Genomic DNA, 20,934 nt, shown 5'->3' on the forward strand with positions numbered 1-20,934 from the left:
TACACCATCCAGTATGAACCAGTCAAAAAAACACTATCCAGTATGAACCAGTCAAAAATACACCATCCAGTATGAACCAGTCAAAAATACACTATCCAGTATGAACCAGTCATAAATACACCATCCAGTATGAACCAGTCAAAAATACACCATCCAGTATGTACCAGTCAAAAATACACTATCCAGTATGAACCAGTCAAAAATACACCATCCAGTATGAACCAGTCAAAAATAGACTACCCAGTATGAACCAGTCATAAATACACCATCCAGTATGAACCAGTGAAAAATACACCATCCAGTATGAACCAGTCAAAAATACACTATCCAGTATGAACCAGTCAAAAATACACCATCCAGTATGAACCAGTCAAAAATAGACTATCCAGTATGAACCAGTCAAAAATACACCATCCAGTATGAACCAGTCAAAAATACATCATCCAGTATGAATCAGTCAAAAATAGACTATCCAGTATGAACCAGTCAATAATACACCATCCAGTATTAACCAGTCAAAAATACACCATCCAGTATGAACCAGTCAAAAATACACTATCCAGTATGAATTAGTCAAAAATACACCATCCAGTATGAACCAGTCAAAAATACACCAGTATTAACTATGTGAGCTATTTTCCCGCCATACTACACCATTCTTTGCGATAGCTGAATTGCCCAGCATGAGTCGGGCATAGTTTACATGACCTAATTAGCTCCGAAAATATAGAAATTTTTCTGTTAATACTAAATACGAACGGCTATTTTTATGCAATAATATTGCATAAAAATAGGGATACATATTATGTTTCCCTCCACCGATACAATAATACGTTTATTTTTATTACCATGATTATTTTACTTATAAATTTGATGTATTATTGTGGTAATATGACACGATGAAAAGAGAGCAATTTATCCAATGGCATGACATTTTTTTTATAGATAATGCAAAATAGATGTTTTTTTAAAACATGAGTGTTGGGGCTGAACTACCATAAGGTGTCTTATATGATCACTGGGCTTAAGTAAATTTTCTTTTGAGGGACATACACTTAAAATTTGTATCACTTTAAAATTCGTCCGCTGATTTTAACAATTAAAATAATCCCGTTTGATTTCATTTCATTTCATTTCAATATCTTTATTCAACAATTGTACATTGTACATTGAATAGTGTCAGATTCCTAACCTAGTAAATAAAGTTATAAGCTAAAATTACAACTTATATAATACTAAGAAACTAAAAATAAAATCAGGTTAATTGGGGAAACACCTCTTTAATGGAGTAGGGAGCGATTTCTATGAGATAATTTTTTAATTTGTTTTTAAATTTGATTGAGTTGCCAATGGGTTTTAAATGATTTGGAAGAAACCGTAAAAATCTTCTTCCGGCACAGGTGGGCTTTTTATTTGAAAATAAAAGATGGTTGCGACTATTTTCTCTTAGGGCTTTTCCTCTTGTATTGTAGCATAATTGTGCGTTATCTGATATACTTTCTTTCGCTATGAGAGCAGTTTCAAAAATGTATTGGGCAAACACAGTTAATATTTTAAAATTTTTGAAATGAATTTTAACACATTCATCATTTTTTAGTCCCATCATTGTTCTTAATGCCCTTTGCTGTAATTTTAAGATTCGATTAAGATTTTTCTTAGTTGTAGCTCCATATAAAGATATACCGTATGAAATGTGGCTATGGACAAGAGAATGATATATTGTTTTTAAAGTATTGATATTACATAGATATGACATCTTTTTCAAAGCAAATATCCCTGAATTTATCTTTGAGCAAACATGATTGACGTGGTCCTGCCAGGATAGATGTTTATCAACTTTTAAACCTAAAAAATTTATTTTTTCAACTTGTTTGATTTCATCGGAATCCAAAATAATCAACGGTTCTATTTTGTTTTTACATTGCTTAGTTGAAAATGATATAAAATTAGTTTTACTTTTGTTTATTTTGAGATTGTTGGATAGTAAGTAATTTTTAATATTTGCAAGTTCTATAAAGGTATCTATTTCGATATGTTCTACTGTTTTTCCTGTAATTTTTAAGTTAATGTCATCAGCATATAAACACATATTTCCACAAGGTACACACGACAGAACATTTGGAATCTTATCAATGTAGCAAAGGAATAAAACAGGGCCTAGTATTGAACCCTGAGGGACACCAAAGTGATTAAGTTTTATTTCTGATCTGTTTTTTACCAGCCAATTATTTTTATTAGACATGATTTCAACGTATTGCTTTCTTTCCGATAAATATGATTTGAACCACGCCAAAATGTGACCTCTTACTCCCATATCTTCTAGTTTGAGTATTAGAGTTTGGTGACATACCCTATCAAAAGCCTTCGTAAGGTCCATTGATATTCCTATAACATTTTCGTGGCTATCAATTGAATTTATTATACTCTCAAAAAAACTTGAAGCAGCTGTAATTGTTGATCTGCCTGAGCGAAAACCATGTTGGCCACTAAATAGAAGGTTGTTATTTTCTAGAAAAGACACTAGCCTAATTTTCATTGCCTTTTCAAATAATTTTGAAATAACTGGCAAAAGTGATATTGGTCGATAGTTTTCTACGCACTGAGGGTCCCCCTTTTTGAAAATAGGCACAACCTTAGCAACTTTTAATAATTTTGGAAAATGACCGGATATAAAAGATGAATTAATTAAATGAGTAAAAATTGGAACTAGTTCTTGTTTTGTATATTTTATTACTTTAACGGGAATTTCGTCGTGCCCACGTGAAGGTTTGTTACTTAAAGAGTTTATCAGTTTTTCTACTTCCTCACATGAAACAGGTTCACATCGAAATAATGTTTTAGATTTGACACAATTTGTTAGTACTGGCTGGTGATTATCTAACAACTTATTACAGTTTACAGAACCATTCTTTCCAGATAAACTTACAAAGTAGTCATTTAGTACATTAGATATTGCCCTGGGATCTGCAATAGTTGTTCCTTTGTACGCAATGGTCATGTCATTTACTAAGTTATTTTCTTTGTTACCTACTTCTTTATTTATAATTTTCCAGGTTGTTTTCATAACATTATCCGAGTTATTTATTTTTTTATCGTAGTGTAATCTTTTAGTTTTGTTTGCCGATTTTTTAAAAGTCTTCATTTTTGTTTTACAGAGGTTAGACAAGTTTTCGTCTTTTAATAATCTAGCTAATTTTGATGATTCCACGATTTCGTTGAATTCCTCCTTTAATGAATAAGTATACCACTCTTTACTGTTAGTTTGTTTCTTTATTACTTGTTTTGGAAATGCTGTGATAAAATGTGATTTGAAAATTTTATAAAATGTTTCGTATTTTTGTTCACAGTTTGCATTAAAAACTTCAAACCAGGACTCGTTTTGTAATGATATTTTGAAATTAATTAGATTTTCATCAGATAGGTTATAGTCTAAATACTTCAGTGACTCGTTTTTCCATGTTTTTTTGGTTAATTTATCAAGGGTCAAAATTTGAGCATCATGATCAGATAGATATGTAACCAGTCCCTCTATTTTTAGATTAGATTTGGGAATATTTGTCAAAAAGTTGTCTATTGCAGATTCCGAGGGCCCTACTACCCTTGTGGGAAAATCAACCAGATATTGCATTCCATGTCTAACTAGAACAGAGTTTAGATCCGTGGCATTCCTATCATTTCCTAATGTGTTAATATTTATGTCACCAGCCACTATAACATATTTATTCCTAGCTAGTACAATATCTAATAGCTTACTTAGCCTGTCTAAAAAAATTGGAACTTTAGAAATTGGTGATCTGTAAACTGCAACCAACAAGAATGATTCAGTATCGGATTTAAAACAAACCATGCTGCTCTCAAACTGTTTGTCTTCATGTAAGGATAACACTTCAGGAATAACAACTGGACTCCACTTCACAGCTCCACGCGCAAAGATGGCAACACCCCCTCCCGTCGTGGTGGTGCGGCAGTAATGAGAAAGTAATTTAAATTTATTTACATGCAATCTGGATATCTCATTTTGATTTAATTTATGCTCTGTTAAAACTACTATATCGGGGTTACTTTCGTTTAAAATAATTTCTAGTGGTTCGATGCGGCTTGCTAAATGTTGAATGTTCTGATGGAATATTTTTATTTTATTGTTATTTTTATTGATAAAAATGTTTTTGGGCGGTGTTATTTTTCTTCCATCCCTAGCACGAGCGGGGAGTTTAAAGTGGAGTCCCGTGTGTTATTTTCGGATGGAAATACTACAATAGGGCTTGCACTCCCCACTTCACTGATAGAGACTTTTTCACTGATCCCTCCCCCACTGTATTCTTCTGCAGACTCCTCAGGGCTGGCAGACGCTTGTTCGACATCCTGTACTGTTGTGGATGCAGGTAGTGGCGATGGTGATGCCTGTGGTTGTGACTGCTCCTGCCCTGCTGTGATGTTGGTGGTAGGTGGTGTTGAGATGTTGTACCTCCTTAGCTCCTCAGCAATGTCCTTTCGTAGCTGATTCACAAACTCATTGTGTTTTAGTCCTCTTCTGAGATGTCTGGTAGCTCGCTCATCATCCACAATAACCTTGACTGAGACTTTTGTGCTGTGGTGAAACTGAACAATATGTTTCGCAAACACGCTTGTAGGAATCTGGTCACGTATGCATCCCAGGGGAGAACAAATCAGTTCCTGCAGGTTCTTACTTTTGAAATCGGTTATGAGCTGATTATGTGCCTCCGCATAGTCTGATATACTAGGTTTTTCGCAGTATCTATTTTTAGTTATAAGACTATAAACAAGTGCCCCATTCGGAGTGTTTTGTAAAGCCAAAGCTTTGCTCACACATTGCGCTTTTGTTGGTCTACCAAACCTATTGCGGAAGATGACTGCCACTCCTTGGCTCATCTGTCTTTGGTCTCCAAAATCACCCGATATACAGTGGGCGAAAGCAACAGACGACTTGTTTTGATTTTCCGAAATAACGCTGTCCATATTTCCTTCAAGAACTTGAATTTGGCTATCGGGTATTTCAGTAGATACTACATTCGAATGGTTAACATCTTTAGTAGAACAAACAGATGCAACATGACGTGTTACTACAGGGGATGGCAATGTCTTAGATGCGTTGTTTTGTTTAGTTTTATTTTCATGTAGGAATTCATTAGTTAGCCTTATTATTTGCTTGGCTATACACTTTTTCCCCTTACTGTTCAAGTGCAGGCCATGTCGAGTGTGGTACCAGCGCTGGAGGAGATGCAGATCAAGAGTTTTAGCTTGAGGGAAATCTGCGAGCATACGTCTTATCATTAAATTTGTGTCATTTATAAACTTATTTTCAGGGCTTTCTGGTGTTAGATCGTATCTGTTAGGTATAGTAGACAGAATGAGATTTGTGTGCTCAAACTTGGGAAGAGCCTCTGTCAGATACTGACAAACTGGATTTATTGGCGCTCGAATGACTGAACTAGTGATGTCATTTGTTCCTGCTAGAATAACGATACAATCTTCCTTTGTGTAAGTTTTGAAATAGGCAGAATTCATAACTTGGTGTAGTATTGGCTTAATAGGGGCCCCTGGCTGACAGTGGTTAATAATTTGGAGAACAGTACTAGCTCCGTGTTTTGTATGTTCGATGAATGCAGCTAAGTCTCTTCCCTGGCTGTCACTTGAGATGGATAACTTGTGGGAGTCTGATCGAGGAGCTGATACGTGTTTCTTCATTGGACCGGGCCTTGTATGTTTTGTTTTGTTTACATTGTTCTTCTTAGTGGTGGTTTCTGGAAGGTCGCTATTAACAGAGACTACATTCGATTGCGGTATTTCTGCTATTACGTCCAGAACTTCAAATCGGTTTTTAGTTACTAATTTTACATTAGGTTTGGACTTTTTTGTTTTAGATATAGTCTTTTTCGAGGGGATTGTCCTCCACTTATAGCGATTTTCATTTATTTGACTTTGTGATGCTGTCGCAATGTTGCAGTTGGGGACACCATTTGGTTTTACGGCTCCAGAATACCAGTCCGCAAAAGTTGAACCAATATTTCTTTTACAAAAGTGGTCTGCAATGTACTTAGTGTTAGCCAGTACATGGATCCCACATTCAAATGTCTGTTTCTGCTGGACACAGGGCATTTCGATCACGTTATCAGATTGTATTCCAAGTTTCGCAGCAACAGATTTTGCATTCTTTATATTCATAGAGTGGACAGAGTCAAAGTGATATGCGGCTTTGTTTATCCTATCTAAGAATAATAAACTCCAATGAGATCCAGTGTCTTCTGCTCCCCCGTCTGTGCAATCGCTTAAGCATAGAAATACATATTTACAGTTCTGGTATGATGTTAGCTTTAAGCTTTCTTCATAGATGTCTTGTGTACCGAGAGTAATAGTAAGCGTCACGGAGGGTCCTAAGAATAAAACATCTTTGTTGCCTAGGTTGTCCGACATGGCAGCGAAATAGTCGTTAAGGACAGAGTCATCTACCCATTTATCCTTGCCCCAGGACTTCTGTGACTGTAGTTTCAAAATATCGCATTTCATTGTGTCTAAATAAGATTTTAGTCCAGATATAGTAACATCTTTATTTTTGCTCTTTTCAACCAAGTTTTCATACTGCGAGTTAGCTTTCCTGATTTGTTGTTGTAAGTCCAAATTTTCTGCAAGTAAGCAGTTATTTCTAGCAACGATGGTGTTATGTTGCAAATCCAGTTCTTTAATTTTATTTTTAAGTTTAAGCTTCTCAGTGTTTTCAGCATCCTGAATTGTAAATGAGTGGTTTAGATCAGAGGATCTTAATTTCTTTTCTTCATCTAATTTGTGTTCTAACACAGTGTTCTCTCTGAGAGATAGGTCCAGTTGGCTTGTCTTCTCATTGTTTTCAAGCATCACCTCGTCACAATGCTTTATTAGTGATTCTAGTTCACATGTTAAATTACTTAAATCTATTTCTGGGCAATTCGCTTTGATTTTATTTATTTCAAAACAAATAGCTGATATATAGTCGGTCATACTATTTTTGTAGTCTGGAGATTCAATGACAATTTCCTCAAGCTTTTTCATATTTTATAGCTTAAGTAAAATAAGCACGGAACAATGAGTGATTTGTAAATGAATGAAGGATGGTTCTATGAATGGCAGCGTAGCGATAGTAGCTCTGGAGTTCAGGCGCCGGGAGATAAGGATTGCGGTCGCTGATAAGGCGGGTTTGTTGATTAGTGGTGGTATCTGCAGTCCAGATTTTGAAGCTCTTCAGAACAGAGGGAAATGTCTCATTATATTGTTGGCAGCAAGTCTTCAAAGTGCGCATGCGCCAACTTTGAAATAACGGTCGTGGACCACTTCAATTTGTAAAACTTGTAATAGGTTAGATTATAAAGACGTTGTAATAGTGTTCAGAATTGTGTAATCGTCCGTTATTAATGTAGTATTACGTGCAAAACACTTACGATAGATGGTTTCATAGGAGTAAACAGTAATAGAGTACGTCAGAACGGTAAAATAAGAGATTTTGCGGCACTTGTAAAAACTGTGTAGCTATAAGGCAGATCAGGTCTTTTATGCTCTCCAGAAGTCTGGATATGATAAAAATATTTAATCATAATCGCAAAATTGTACTGGAACTAACACCTTTTTTGTTTATCGCCGTGTCACATTGAATATTTTACAAAAAAAGATCCCTTTTATCTACATTTGAACAAATTGAAGTGTAAAATAATTAGTACCCTAGGTAATAATCTTAATATTAATTTATTGTTGTAATGGCGTAGTAATACATTGCTTTATCTAAAGTTAACAGCTGACTCCAGCAGCTGACTGTAAAAAGTAAACAAGTATTGTTCGAAAAATCTATTATTGCACGTAAAAATCATCAAATGCCTCAGTAAACAGCTGTTTGTTGGTAATGAGAAATCTGAAAACAAAATCGAAGACTTTTCGGGAACTACCTCGTACACATAAACGTGCAGTTTTGTTTTGTAATGTATCTGTCAAAATAATTACATGACGATAAATATAGCTTATAACTGGGCCGAAAGTGAATTTTCAACTGTCGCTCACTTTCCTCAGTTAAACTAAGATCGAACTAAAGTGTCGAAGAGAGCTTTAGTGATGCAATATTCTTCTGGTCTAGTGGCAAAATCGGTGGAGAAATGTTAAATCTATAAAAATGAATAGTTTATGAGGCCTACTCAACTCCAGCTGATTTATTGTTGCCCTGGATAAAACCTTAGAATACTTTAGACCCACAAGGCATGAATTGAAAACAGCCAAACTTTCTGCAGTATGATGAAATAGCTAAAGGTGTGTCAAGAGGGCATTGACTGTTTGTGCTCTTAATACACACATGATTCAAACATGTTTACCACCATAGTTAACCTATATCCTACACACACAGACTAACTTGAGTTTGATATAAAATGTAATTTAGGTCATTTTTCGATTATTTTATTTTCTTCAAATCCACGGCTTTGGTTAGCGTAGATACACTAACTGTGAAATCGAGCAGAAATGAGTTTTTTTTGCGTACTGCTTATAGATAATGCAATGTGATACTTTCCATGCAGTGGTAGGAAAACGGTTTCATTTATTGTTTCAGCGAAATCTTATTCAGCGTGTTTTCATATTTAATATCTTCGTTCGCAAGTGTTGTAAGCATCAGATTGTGATGCAAAATCTATTACTGATGAAAAAGGTATCTGCAAACATTGAATTGTGCATGACAATCAAATCGTGTAACCGGAATTAACGGTTGAAGAATACAAATAAATTTACTACGATAGTTGTGCTTCAAAAACTAAAAAAATTTTTTTAATCCACCACTATGTAACGAAGATAGTATGATAGCTAAACATTGTTTTTCTAAGGGAAAAATACTTAGTGGGAGGAAATGTAGCGGTGTGTAAGAAGTTGAGTGGAGAAAGAACAAAAAATGTACAAACAAATTAATTAAAATAGAAATATTACTACAGAATAAATTACTTTCTGTATACTTCACTATTTCCACTTTGTAACGTAATAAAAGTGAATCCAAACAAAAAGTTAAATCATATAAACGAGCTAATTATGCCGAAAAAACTTTTTGTTTGGAATAATCTGTTCTAGTTTATACCTGGCCATTATAGAGAGCTAACAGTGAACAAAGGAGACAAAGAGTGTGGTTTTCCTTGTTTGTAAATATGGCTTCCTTTGTTGGAAAGTCTATTGGAAACGCTGCTGAAGGGGTTCCCTATTCAATCGCTTTGGTGGCTTACCTTTTGATAAGAAGGGCAATTTGAATAAGGCATAAAAGGAAACTCCAAAAAGCTCAACCTTTATCAATCCTAGTTTTACTATCAAAATTACAATTAAATGTTACTAGCAATGACTGTATAAAATATAAAACAGATTTCTAAATGTGTACTAGTTTTGACTATGAATACAAAATATACATAAAATTCGATTATCTGAAGGCAACTTGTTAGCCATATTGAATGCAATAAAATATTTTTGGTTATTATAGCATTCTGTCATAAATAACAAGAGCAAAATTTAACATAAGCAGACCCTATAAAAAGCTCATTCTATTAGTCTCGGCTTCGTTAGGCCTATAAAAATGAGACGTCTACTTCTGTGTTTAAACTACTAGTTATCGAATATACTGAATTAAGAAACCTTTTCAAAGTGTTTACTGTTAAAAGAGTTACAGATCAAAATAACAAGCCGAATGATAAATATTTCATTATTTTTAGATAAATCTATTTATTTACAAAGATATATTAGTTGATAACACGAGAAATTTTGGTCTAAAGAGCAAAATCCTGGAAAAATGCAAACGTTTGCACTATTTTTAGGTGTTTTTGATCACTTTCTTTTAACACATGTGTTTCTTTTCAGGAAAAAGACGACTTAACGCGGCAAAGAGAATCTCAACTTAGACAACATTCCTTCTTCCAGTTGAGAGTTCACTTGAAGCGAGGGAAAGATCTGATAGCGAGAGATAAGAGCGGTAATGATAACAGTAGTTATAAGTAACTATGGTGTGGGGAAGTAGTTGTAACGTAAGGTAACTTGAATTGTAAAGCAATTGAGATAAGATTTATAATTAGTTTTTATCACAAAAGGTTGTAGTGAAGTGGCAAAGTGGTGAACAGATTTAGTGTATGAGGTTTTTTTTACCAATAATCAAATAAAAAAGTAATAAAACTAAGGATGGAGAATATTGAGGAGTCTAAATTGAATAACTTATAACTTATAACTTATTAATATACTAGTAAAGTATGTTCAGAAAAATCTTAAAATTCGTCCATCCCTGTGTAGTGTATTGTCAGTAATACCATTGCTCTTCGGTTACTGAAGTAGATATGCTATATTTATTCCGTCCATTCTTCTTCATGAAAATGGAACTAGGTTTAATGGGCCGATCACAGAGTGATCGGATTGAAACTGTTATCTTATTTACTACTTGACCGTAAATCTAAAACTGTTTTACGTTATCTGATCTACATCTTATAACAATGTTTCAGGCACAAGCGACCCATATGTCAAGTTCAAGGCGGGCAGTCGACTCCTGTACAAATCCAAGACCATCTACAGAGACCTGAACCCAGTATGGGACGAGAGCTTTGTTTTACCCATCGAAGACGTGTTCAACCCTATACAGATAAAAGTAAGAAAGGATAACGATTTCATTTGCTTTCGATGATAAATATTTCTGTTAAAGTAATAATTCTAACAGGGATTATAAAAATGAAAAGACTATAGTGACTAACAATGAGGTACTGACATTGTCACTTTCTAATCAATCTTTCGAAACAATGGTGTATTAATATTGTACTTTTAGTTTATAATGACAAACTTTGATTAATTATTGATGAAAATATACTTACGTTTGCTAGAAGGTGTCGAAAAGGTATTTAAAATGAATCACACCCATTAAGTAATATATGAATGAACTATAGTTAGCTTGAAACATGTATATCATGAACATTACGGAATATTATGCCGTATGGCATACTACGTAATTAAATATTAACGGTGTCAAGACTGTTCGTTTTAAAACTTTAATACATAATCATAAATTATAATTTATTCCTAAACTAACCTTTGTAAATGTTCTAGTTCAAAGTGGGTCACAAATTTATTTAAAAAATCTACTTTTTAAATTAACAGTAATTTTAAATCTCGGTTAAAAACAAATAATAGCAGTTCAGAAATTTAAAAATTCATAGTGTTTCAAATATAAAAACATGGTCTGGAAATGAAGGGATTCGTCGTCTGGCAAAACCAATCTGGAAACTGGATTGGACATGTTCAGTTCTGTTGGTTTAAGATTTAAATCTAAGATTAGTTTTATTCGTATTTTTAGATGGCTTAATAAATTCCCCTTTCACATACATAACCGAATTAAAAACATTAAAAGATTCGTTTGGAAAAGTCTTTATTGTTCGATACGAAACCAGCTTTGATAAGTTTTAACATAAAGAAATTTAATAAAAAGTTCAGGGTTCAATATCTTGTATTGCATTCTTTCACCACTCTTAAGTAGATATTTGTTCTGATTCTGATATGCAAAACTGAAAATGTATTAACACCGACGTAAATTTTAATGTATACTACAATTTAGTTTGTTTTGTCTACAGGTGTTTGATTATGATTGGGGTCTCCAAGATGACTTTATGGGCACAGCCTATCTGGACCTGACCAAATATGAATTCGGAAAGTAAGTAAACCTTAGTCTCTTATACTATCTCTAGTAAAAAATATACTGTTTTCCTAAATGTAATATATAAAAATGAATAAATTCATAATCAGTAGAGAAGAGAGTTGACAAAGTCATAGAATATTTGACTCATTAAATATTTATAGCAGACTTATATCCTTGGCTTTTTTCGATATTTCGGAATAATAGTAGTTATAGATGTATTTTGAATGCTAGTACCAGGTACATAGGTGCTAGCTGTTTTACTTTGTCATTAAAATACACTCCTGGTTCAATCAATCGTCACTTAATTTACTAAATAAAGGTATTTTTTTTACCTTATCCTTCGTCTGAAACCTAAATTTACCTTCAATCTGTTTTAAAACTCTCCTAAATCATAATTATGCTAATACTAGTTTGTTCAGTAATGTCTTAAGTGACTCTACTCAACTCGAACTAAAGTTTATCAAGGTCGAAAATACACTTAGGGTCAAAAGGCACATGTGATGAAAATACCTTCACATAATGTACAATATTTCACCTCGGTTTTCTGTTACAGACCCACTGACGTTATCCTCTCACTTAAGGACACGGGCAAGTCCGAGTATCTCGGGGAGGTCCACCTCACTTGCACTCTCTGGCCCAAGTCCCAGGAGGACAAAGAACAGGTAACAGTGAGTTGTTATCTTTGTAGCGTAAAATTATCTAGATGTAGCCATTAAGGTCTGGAAATGAAAAATAGGGAGATATTTTGTAAGCTTTTAAACACCTTACTCAGATTTGGAAACAAAGTTATCAATACTAGTTTACCATTTTATCTTATATTTTTACATAACGTTTATCAAACTGCATATACAAACTAAAGGTAGAGGTAATAGACAGGTTATAAATCTAGGGTTTGAAAATAGTGATTAGATTTTTAGCTAAAAAATTGACATGGTTTGTGTGACTCTTAGATAATCGTCTCAAAATGTTTACCAAACCTCTTTATAATTTAGAATAAAGTAAAGGTCTTCAGCTTTAACATTGTAGCTCACAACAATACATAGTACAGTTTTACCTCAACAAGTTTGCCTAAACGTAATACTAGTGATTGGCATGTATAGAAAAGAAGATGCTAAAACACAGGCTACGGTTTGGAAATACTTCTTAGCTCAAAAACCCATTATCTGAACAATTGTATGTTGGATATAAACCTTAGAGAATTTTCTAAGAAGGTTTATTAAAGAAAATGATTCAGAAAAGTTAGGTTACTGCACAGAAACTTTGGCTTTTAACTTTCAAAGAGAATTTATCCCCAATAGGATTTATGAAACTAAATAAAACCATAGGACGAATAAAAATGATTAAATAAAGAACGTATAGGTAACATAAACATAATCACTGGGAATCACCCTTTGCGTTGTAGCACAAAAGGACATATCAGATGTAGCCTCTAGAGAATCCTAAAATAATATTTACTTAACGACAAAACCCGGTACAAAGTAAAAAACAGAGCATTGTAAATAATCTTTTTCTTTGTAAAAATATTATCACATTAGATTTAACTACCTTAGTTAGCTGGCCACAACGTATAAAATGTGGTCAATAGTTTTTAGCGAATTTCCCTATAGGGAAGTAGCTATTACCGTAGGTGGCATGGTAGGACCTAGGCCCGGGACCGATTTACTTTTTCATTTTGATGTCCCCAGAGGCCAAAAACACCATTCGTTCAAATTTTTATATATGTATATATATATATATATATATAGATTTATATATATATATGTGTCCGTGAACACGATAACTTGAGTAATTTTTGTCCGTTTTTGATGAAATTTGGTTTGAAGGTGTAAGGTGGGATAAACTTGAATGAGTTCGCGAACCAGCATGATCGGACCATGGGAACAGGGTTTTACAGGGGGTTTTATGGAGTAAAAATTGGTTTTTCTAATTTTTTACCCTCTAAACACAAAATTTCCCAATTTCTCTCCAGACCTTTTTAAAGAGCTTAAAAAAAGAAATAATTCAGTATATCCAAGTGTTTTTGTACAATTATTGGTTACGGAGAAAATTCAAAAAAATGTTATTTTTAAAATTCCCATGTTATTCTTATGGAGAATATTGTAAAATGTTGTAGTTTGCTTGTTTATGGATATATTTTAAACAAACTTGGTAAATTTATTTATTTTATACAAAGTTATTCGTATTTTACCAAAAATACACTTTTTTACCCTCCCTGTAGCACCAAGCCTAGGTACTCATAAAACCTAATGTTAATTAAATACATTCAATTGAAAATCAATTCAGGCAAATGGAAATTCGCTTAGTCGGCAGGTTTGCTGCGGCGGGGGTATTTATAAGCTAAGTTCATCCAGTAAAATATTTTTTAGGTACAGTATTATTACTTTTAAAATAATTATTTCGTTATCATCAGCCTGTGATAAGATAACATGAGAGAATGCACCTAACAGTAATACACTACTGTGTAGCCAAAAGTAAAATTCAGCATCAGAAAGTTATTATAGTTATAGTTAGAATAGTTATAATTAACATAGGAATATACAGACATCTTTATGCTGTCTTACACGTACATTTATTTCGGTAAACTAGTTGTGTGTTCAATGTTCAATTCATCAACAGTCGGTAGAGCAGTTTTGCTACTGCATTACCGACGTTTTGTAACAGTTCCAGACCTGCCGCTAGAGTTTAGCATCTGCCTTGTTCTTTGTTGTTCCAAAGGTCGATACCTAGTTCCAACTCTAATTGGTGGACTTGGGAAACAAGACTTACCTTAAACTTTGTTAGTTAATTGGCCTCGAGTAAAAGGATAGTTAACAACAGCTGTTCTTTTCATCTCACAAGAATATTGATGTTTTCTTTTACATTTTAAAACTAGCATTGATACGGTATTAATACACTTACAATGTATAAAACACCGTCATTAAAAATAAAAAATAAATATGTAAGTTATGAAATCGATGATAGAAAATAGATTAATTTGTTGAAAACAATATATTATTACAAAAAGCTTAAGCTTGTTTTATTGAGCCGGTGTTCCAAGAGGAATATACTATATGCTTTTTTTTTGCTTATTTGTATTACTGTACTGTAGATATTTGTGTTTATTTAAAAAATCTGTATGATAAAAACTAAATATATTTGTATAGTAACTAGTTACACCATACAATAATGCAACCAAAACTTTCGAATCAAACTAGGTTATTTAATTAACCTAAATAAAATTCCCTTAAGCATTTTATTTAAGCCAACACTGTGTGTTGTAGTGTTATATAGTCAATGTCTTAAGTCAACTTGCATATGTTAGTTTATTCAGTATCAGTTTCATAATGCAGTTTACGACACAATAGACTCTTGCTACAGTCTGTAATGTGTATTGTGTACACGACGAACCCTGAGAGCTAAGCGTGTATTATAGAGGGTTTACTTGGTGAATATTCAATTAAATTCTATGTATATTTTTTTGAACAGTGCGAAATTTGGAATTCATCCCCAACATGTCAATAGTATGTATAGTGCTTTTATTAGAGTCTTGAGTAAACAATATACTAATTGTTATAGTTATATGGTGTTTTATATGTAGTGAATGTAAATGCTACCCATTGGTTTATTGCAGTTGTGATGAAAGTAATGGCGACGTCAACCTTTTATACGTTTAACCTTTTGTAATTAGAAAAGCGTTGTTACCAACCACAGTAGTGCAGATAGAACGAACATTGTGTTTGTATTTGTTACATTGTAACCTATCATCTAGTCAACAGTTTATTTAGTGAAATATTTAGAATTTGTCATCCGTCTATACAAGGCTAAATTTGAATGACAAATCAAGACTCGGGGTGCATTATTTCCCTTGTATAATGTTAATACAAAATATTAGTCACAATTTTACTGCTCTGCCTGTTCAGACTAAAAACTTAAATAATTAGTCCAACAATATGATGGACGGAATTGTTTTTTATGAATATTCAATCTTTTGATTTACAACTAATGAGTTTCCTCAGATATCAGTGTGAAATTGAAACTGCAATATTGTAAACTAGATGTAGAGATCAACAATGGCGTATGGAGCTCTTCTCTTTTATAACCGTTAAATGATGGAATTTAAAAACGGTATAGACTTTTTAAATACATAAAATTCTGTAAAATAGATATTTCATCCTCGCTTCAAAGACGTGGCAAGTTTTGGTCAGAAAGACATACGATAGACAGTTGCCAATACATGTGATCCCTTAGTTATTTGGGCCAGGCTGCTGAGTTGGTAAAATCTTATGTGGTTATTGGAGTCGAGAGAGACATTCGCTTTAGATAGACTCTACTGACTAGAATTCTGACTGAAAGGTTTTACATGATAAAACATTGTGAAAGCATTTAATCTACAATAGGTATTTAGGCTATTGTAATGATACAAAAGTATGTGACATTAAACCCCTGTCTAGTGTATTGTGTCCAAAAATGTTGAATGGTGACGAAGCAGCAATTAAACCAACGTTGTAATAGCACAGCACAGCACAGACTGGTATTCTATAGTCTGTGGTAATAGTGCCTGCTCATATGACTGTAAAACTCTTTCAGTTAATGACATTGCTAATCATTCAAATTACTACATAGCATATATAGCTGTTTATATGACCAATAGGAGTGTTTGATTAAATATTATTGAATCCCATATTTTACACATGCATCCATTTTGATTGTCGGGAAGTGTAAATATTTCTAACTAACATTTTTACACCTACCTTCCAGCCTTTAGATGAATTGCATTTACAAATGATTCAAATGTATTGCAGAACAGGAAAGTACTTATCCATGCATTCACCATGGTACACTTCCACAAACAGTTGTCAATGTTTACCACAACCAGTGTTGCCAATAGTGAAATTTCCCTGGGTTGGAAACTAGTAAATATCTACTAATTTAATTAAATTTATAGTTTTTATGTGCATAAGCTAAACATTTAAATTTTAACTTTTTTCTTAACATTCTATTAAAGTTTTCTTAAGCATTATCCAACTTAAAGTAGTTTTTTTTTTAGTTTCAACTTTACTTTTTTTCTTTCACAACGAGGATACATACAGATGTATTTAAAATCTTCCTATCAGATATAGAAGAGACTAACACATATTTTATTGATTTGGTTTATTCTATATTTTTTCTCTGTAGCTACTAAATTGTCCACACTTTCACTGGCTAAAAGAGACTCGAGTCATTTACAAAATGGACAACCAAAGGTCACTTTAATTACGATACACTTTGCAAGGTTTATATCAGCTTCTCAATATAATTTCAATATGCGGGTCATAAGTTGAGATAATGATGTTGTTAATTGATGAATTTGATAACCACAACTCAGAAATAGGTCACAACAGATGATAAACCTCTACGCAGTTTCGCAGGTTTGCATTGCAATGACGCTAGCAGTTATCAGTTACGGAATGTAAACTCACAGTTCAAAGATTAATTATCTGTGTTACTGTTGTTGTTAGCTGTGTTATGTTTATATTGAGTCTCGCACTAGATGAGCACATGTCGTCAATAGTCTCTGGGACTTTCCAGGGATTTTGCTCAGCATTTCTGTTAGGAACGTTGCGTATAAAATACTGAATTAAGTATAATCCCGCAGGCAAAACGGTGTTACCAGTTATTACATTTATATTGAAACGTGAAAAATGCGCATTTGGCCAATTAACTTCAGAATGAGTTTGTGGACCTTTGCTGTGCAGTGACTCTTGCAACGTAAGCTGTTCTTACAATTATAAGGTTAAGGCTATACTGCTTAATTGTCACATTAACTTCTAGACTCGCACAAATCATCATTTTATCAATTGAGTCTGGAAACAAAGTTAAGGGAATTGTTACAAACAAACACGAATTATTTTTTATACTTCAGTCAGTGACCTTATGAATATGGAGATGGATACCAATTACTGAATGTACTCCCCAAACTGCACTAGTTGTTACTTACACCTTTAACTTTTTTGCATTCTGCCTCGCTCGAGGAAAAGATTATTTTGTGCAATTCTTCCTGGACCAGTTCCGTTGGGATTTTGTAATTAGCACTGCAGTGACGGTCCGGAACCTGTTGTGGCACTAATGACGTCGTAGCGGGATTCCCGCCGATGGCAGCACTGTTCAAGATGGCGGCGACGCGTGCGTCAGCTCGCGGTTCGCGGGGTGGCGGGAGATCCTCAGTCAGAGTGAGCCTGGTGTAGTGTGCGGTCCCGTCATCGATCGTGATGGCATGACTCAGCCGGGCAACGAGCTGGTGACTCGCGTCAAGTCGCGGCTAGCACGGTTGGGAAGGTCGGCGACCACGACCGCCGCGACGACCGACCCGGAGGACGACGGGGGCGGAACCCCTCCGAAGAACACCCCGAAGCAGCTGCTGCGGCACATCCTCAAGAGCAACACGGGGTGTACAGAGAGCAATGACAGCGACACGGAGAGCTTCAGGGTGTCCGCGAGTGAGGAGGACAGCGACACAGAGCCGAGGAGGAAGCTACAGAAGAGCGCCACCTTGGCGGAGTGTCCGGAACCTCCTGACGGGGAGAACCTCCCTCTGGAGAGCATCCTGGAGAAACTGGGCAACAGGATCAAGGAGCGGAGTGACAAGATGCATAAGGTGGGATGTGCTAACTCTGTATCAGGAATATGTTAAGCAGAGAATGATAATGTTTAGGCATGAGGGGATGGCTATGACAGGATTTCAACAGTGCAAACCCTGTATCTCAAGGAATACGATGATAGCGAGGGAGTGATAAGGTGGATAACGGGTATGTTGTGAGAATGAGTTATGTTTGGGAATATGATTTTAGGAAGCTGAGTGGTAAGGCGGAGTTTCCTCCATAACACGGTTTATTCTGAACCAGATCAACGTAAGAAACTCTATATTGGGAGTATGTAATGAAATCGGGGTGCTGATATACACAAGATGATGTCTATAAGAGGAACTAACAGTCCAAAGTTAGTAAATAAACACATATAGGCAGTAGTAAAGCAATTAGGCTATGAACTTGTCGTGATGGACACCACTTTAGGTTTGTTCTAAGCTAACACAAGAAACCACATACTTTTGGAAATATATAAAAGATGTTATGATAGAGAGGGAAGTAAAATTCGCCACAGCTCTACAGTGCGTAGTCTTACCTCTGTTGTTTTTTGTTTTGTTTGTTTTTAATTAGAAAACTTTGCCTTTGATTTTGGGGTGAAATGCATAAAAAACTGTCCACTATTATGTTAATATTTAACCACTTAGATGAACGTAGTTATAGAAAATAAACTTATAAATCTTTACAAAAATAGTGATTATAGAAGGAATAATTACATGGCCAACACAAACAAAAACAAATTTCCCAATTGGGGTTTGCTCAAAAATAAAATCTTATATTGACAAGTGTTTTACAGAAAAATATCCGTGCAAAGTGTGTCGGTGTTTAGTAACATTAAGCCTACCTACAGTAAAAGGCAGGTCGATATGCAGCCTAGACCCCAGGTGGAGAGGTAAACTGTCTCTAAATAACGCAATCTTATACTCGCCTTGGGGATAATGTTATACACGGTAGTTTACCTGCAGTTCCAAACTTTTCTCAGACAAATTGTATACATTCAAAATAGAAAAACACTCAGTTTCACATCTCAATTGATCTTCTTAAATGATCGTTTTAATATCTTAAAAACTAACGGTTATTATCGTTCACATGGGTATCAAAGGCCTGCGGGTGGAAAGCATAGGTAAAGCAAGAAGTGAGCAGGTCAGGGGAATGAAATACGAAGAGTCAATTTTTATTTGACAACACCGGGAAGCGAATACAAAACATTGCTGTCATTGGTTCCACAGTCGCGTTCAGCTCTACTCAATGGTTGCGCCGCTTCAATTACGGTGGACATAAATAGTACGTTTATCTTTGTAATGTGTAACATGTTGGTGTTGTTCGATTAAATGAAAAGTTTGAGAAACTTATGTAATTTTGTGTCCAAACATGCTAGTTGTATTTTGCGATTTTATAAGGGAAGTAAACAATAATATCTAAAGGATTTACGTACACGTAATTCATTTACTTACGTCTACGCCAGGAGGATTTGTTGCGTGTTTTGGGGAATACATAAAAACCGCTTCATCAAATTTAGCCATTTAGTTATTTAGCTTAATTTCTGTACATATGCATTTACTGATAGTATTCTTTAACTTTCAGCAAAGACACCAAACAAATGCTTTACCAAAATGTAATTAATTAGGTTTATGTATTAAACATCAGGAGGATTATTTTCATTATACGTGAAAGGAAGGTTCCAGTTTCACTCGCTCTACCAAGTCCCAACAGACTTACAATCTTCTGATCTTATTTGCTTGAACTGTCAGAATACAATTTAAATTATTGGTAGTTAATTAATGGGGATTGCGAATTCGTTTCTTCTCAGAGTGTATTTAGTGACCTAATAAGTGACCGCAAAAATCAATAATTTATGTGTTGTTCCCTCAAAATTTAAAATATCGCTACGGTTATTATTTTTAAGCATTCCACGTCGACGACAGTTTCGTCACTCACTGCAAGCTGGTAGATAAGCGTCTGATGTTGCGAGGCGAGAGTAGGTTTCCTGGTTTCCTCAGAAGCTGATTCACCGGATTGCACACCCGCTATCTTACCTCCACCTGAGTGACCTTGAACTTGAGTGAAAGTTCGCGCTTCGCCACACAAACACAAAAGAGTAACCGAATCAGCTGACGGCTCGTCTCAGTGCTGCCACCTGCAAATATTCACCATTTTCTCTTCAACTATTCGCAATTTATAATGCAATTAAGTTTGGGTGTTTTTTTTATTTCTTGTTCAACAAAGTAGTTTTTTTATTGTTGGGTTATGAGTTTGCACCAGCCATTGGATGGACCATAACAATGATATTCTCGTGCGTTACATGATTGATTCCTTCACCGGCGTCAGGCAAAACTTCAGGTTTTGCCTGGCTGGTGTTGATAGTGTGAGGAAACCTGAGCAAAAAGTGTCAAGTTGCACTTCCTTCAAGGAAATCTTGCGAACATGCGTCAGCTGACTAGATAGTAGCTCTATCTTAGATGGACGACTTCCTGGGGTTTTAAACTAATCAACAAGCTTGCTAAAATGATTTTGTAAGTTGAGAGATAAAACTTGAAGGTATTGGAGTTTAAAGTAGTGTCATCACTAGGGCCTAAAGTGACACTTTTTGTCCACGTTTAACATTAAAAGCAACGCCAATTCCAGAAAATGAGCAATGGTCAAACATAATTTTTTAGCGAACATAAAAAT

General features: G+C 34.6%; 2 protein-coding genes across 3 annotated transcripts in view; both read left to right on the forward strand.

The window, feature by feature from the left end:
- Window positions 1-17,178, forward strand: part of LOC128997651 (multiple C2 and transmembrane domain-containing protein-like) — a 166,586-nt gene extending 149,408 nt beyond the window's left edge. Inside the window, exons 6-10 of the mRNA XM_054423290.1 lie at window positions 9,856-9,967; window positions 10,485-10,627; window positions 11,601-11,680; window positions 12,219-12,327; window positions 17,143-17,178. Of these exons, the coding sequence (XP_054279265.1) occupies window positions 9,856-9,967; window positions 10,485-10,627; window positions 11,601-11,680; window positions 12,219-12,327; window positions 17,143-17,178 (480 nt within the window). The remainder of the gene's footprint in view (window positions 1-9,855; window positions 9,968-10,484; window positions 10,628-11,600; window positions 11,681-12,218; window positions 12,328-17,142) is intronic.
- A 685-nt stretch (window positions 17,179-17,863) lies between these two features.
- LOC128996303 (multiple C2 and transmembrane domain-containing protein-like) overlaps window positions 17,864-20,934 on the forward strand; it is a 63,938-nt gene continuing 60,867 nt past the window's right edge. For both annotated transcript variants that reach the window (XM_054421543.1, XM_054421544.1), the window contains exon 1: window positions 17,864-18,278. In XM_054421543.1, coding sequence (XP_054277518.1) covers window positions 17,898-18,278 — 381 coding nt within the window. In that variant the 5' untranslated portion in view covers window positions 17,864-17,897. The remainder of the gene's footprint in view (window positions 18,279-20,934) is intronic.

Source organism: Macrosteles quadrilineatus, unplaced genomic scaffold, assembly GCF_028750875.1.
Source record: "Macrosteles quadrilineatus isolate MER2022 unplaced genomic scaffold, UCM_ALF_1.0 Scaffold_6__1_contigs__length_79288215, whole genome shotgun sequence".
NCBI classification, from domain to species: Eukaryota; Metazoa; Arthropoda; class Insecta; order Hemiptera; family Cicadellidae; genus Macrosteles; species Macrosteles quadrilineatus.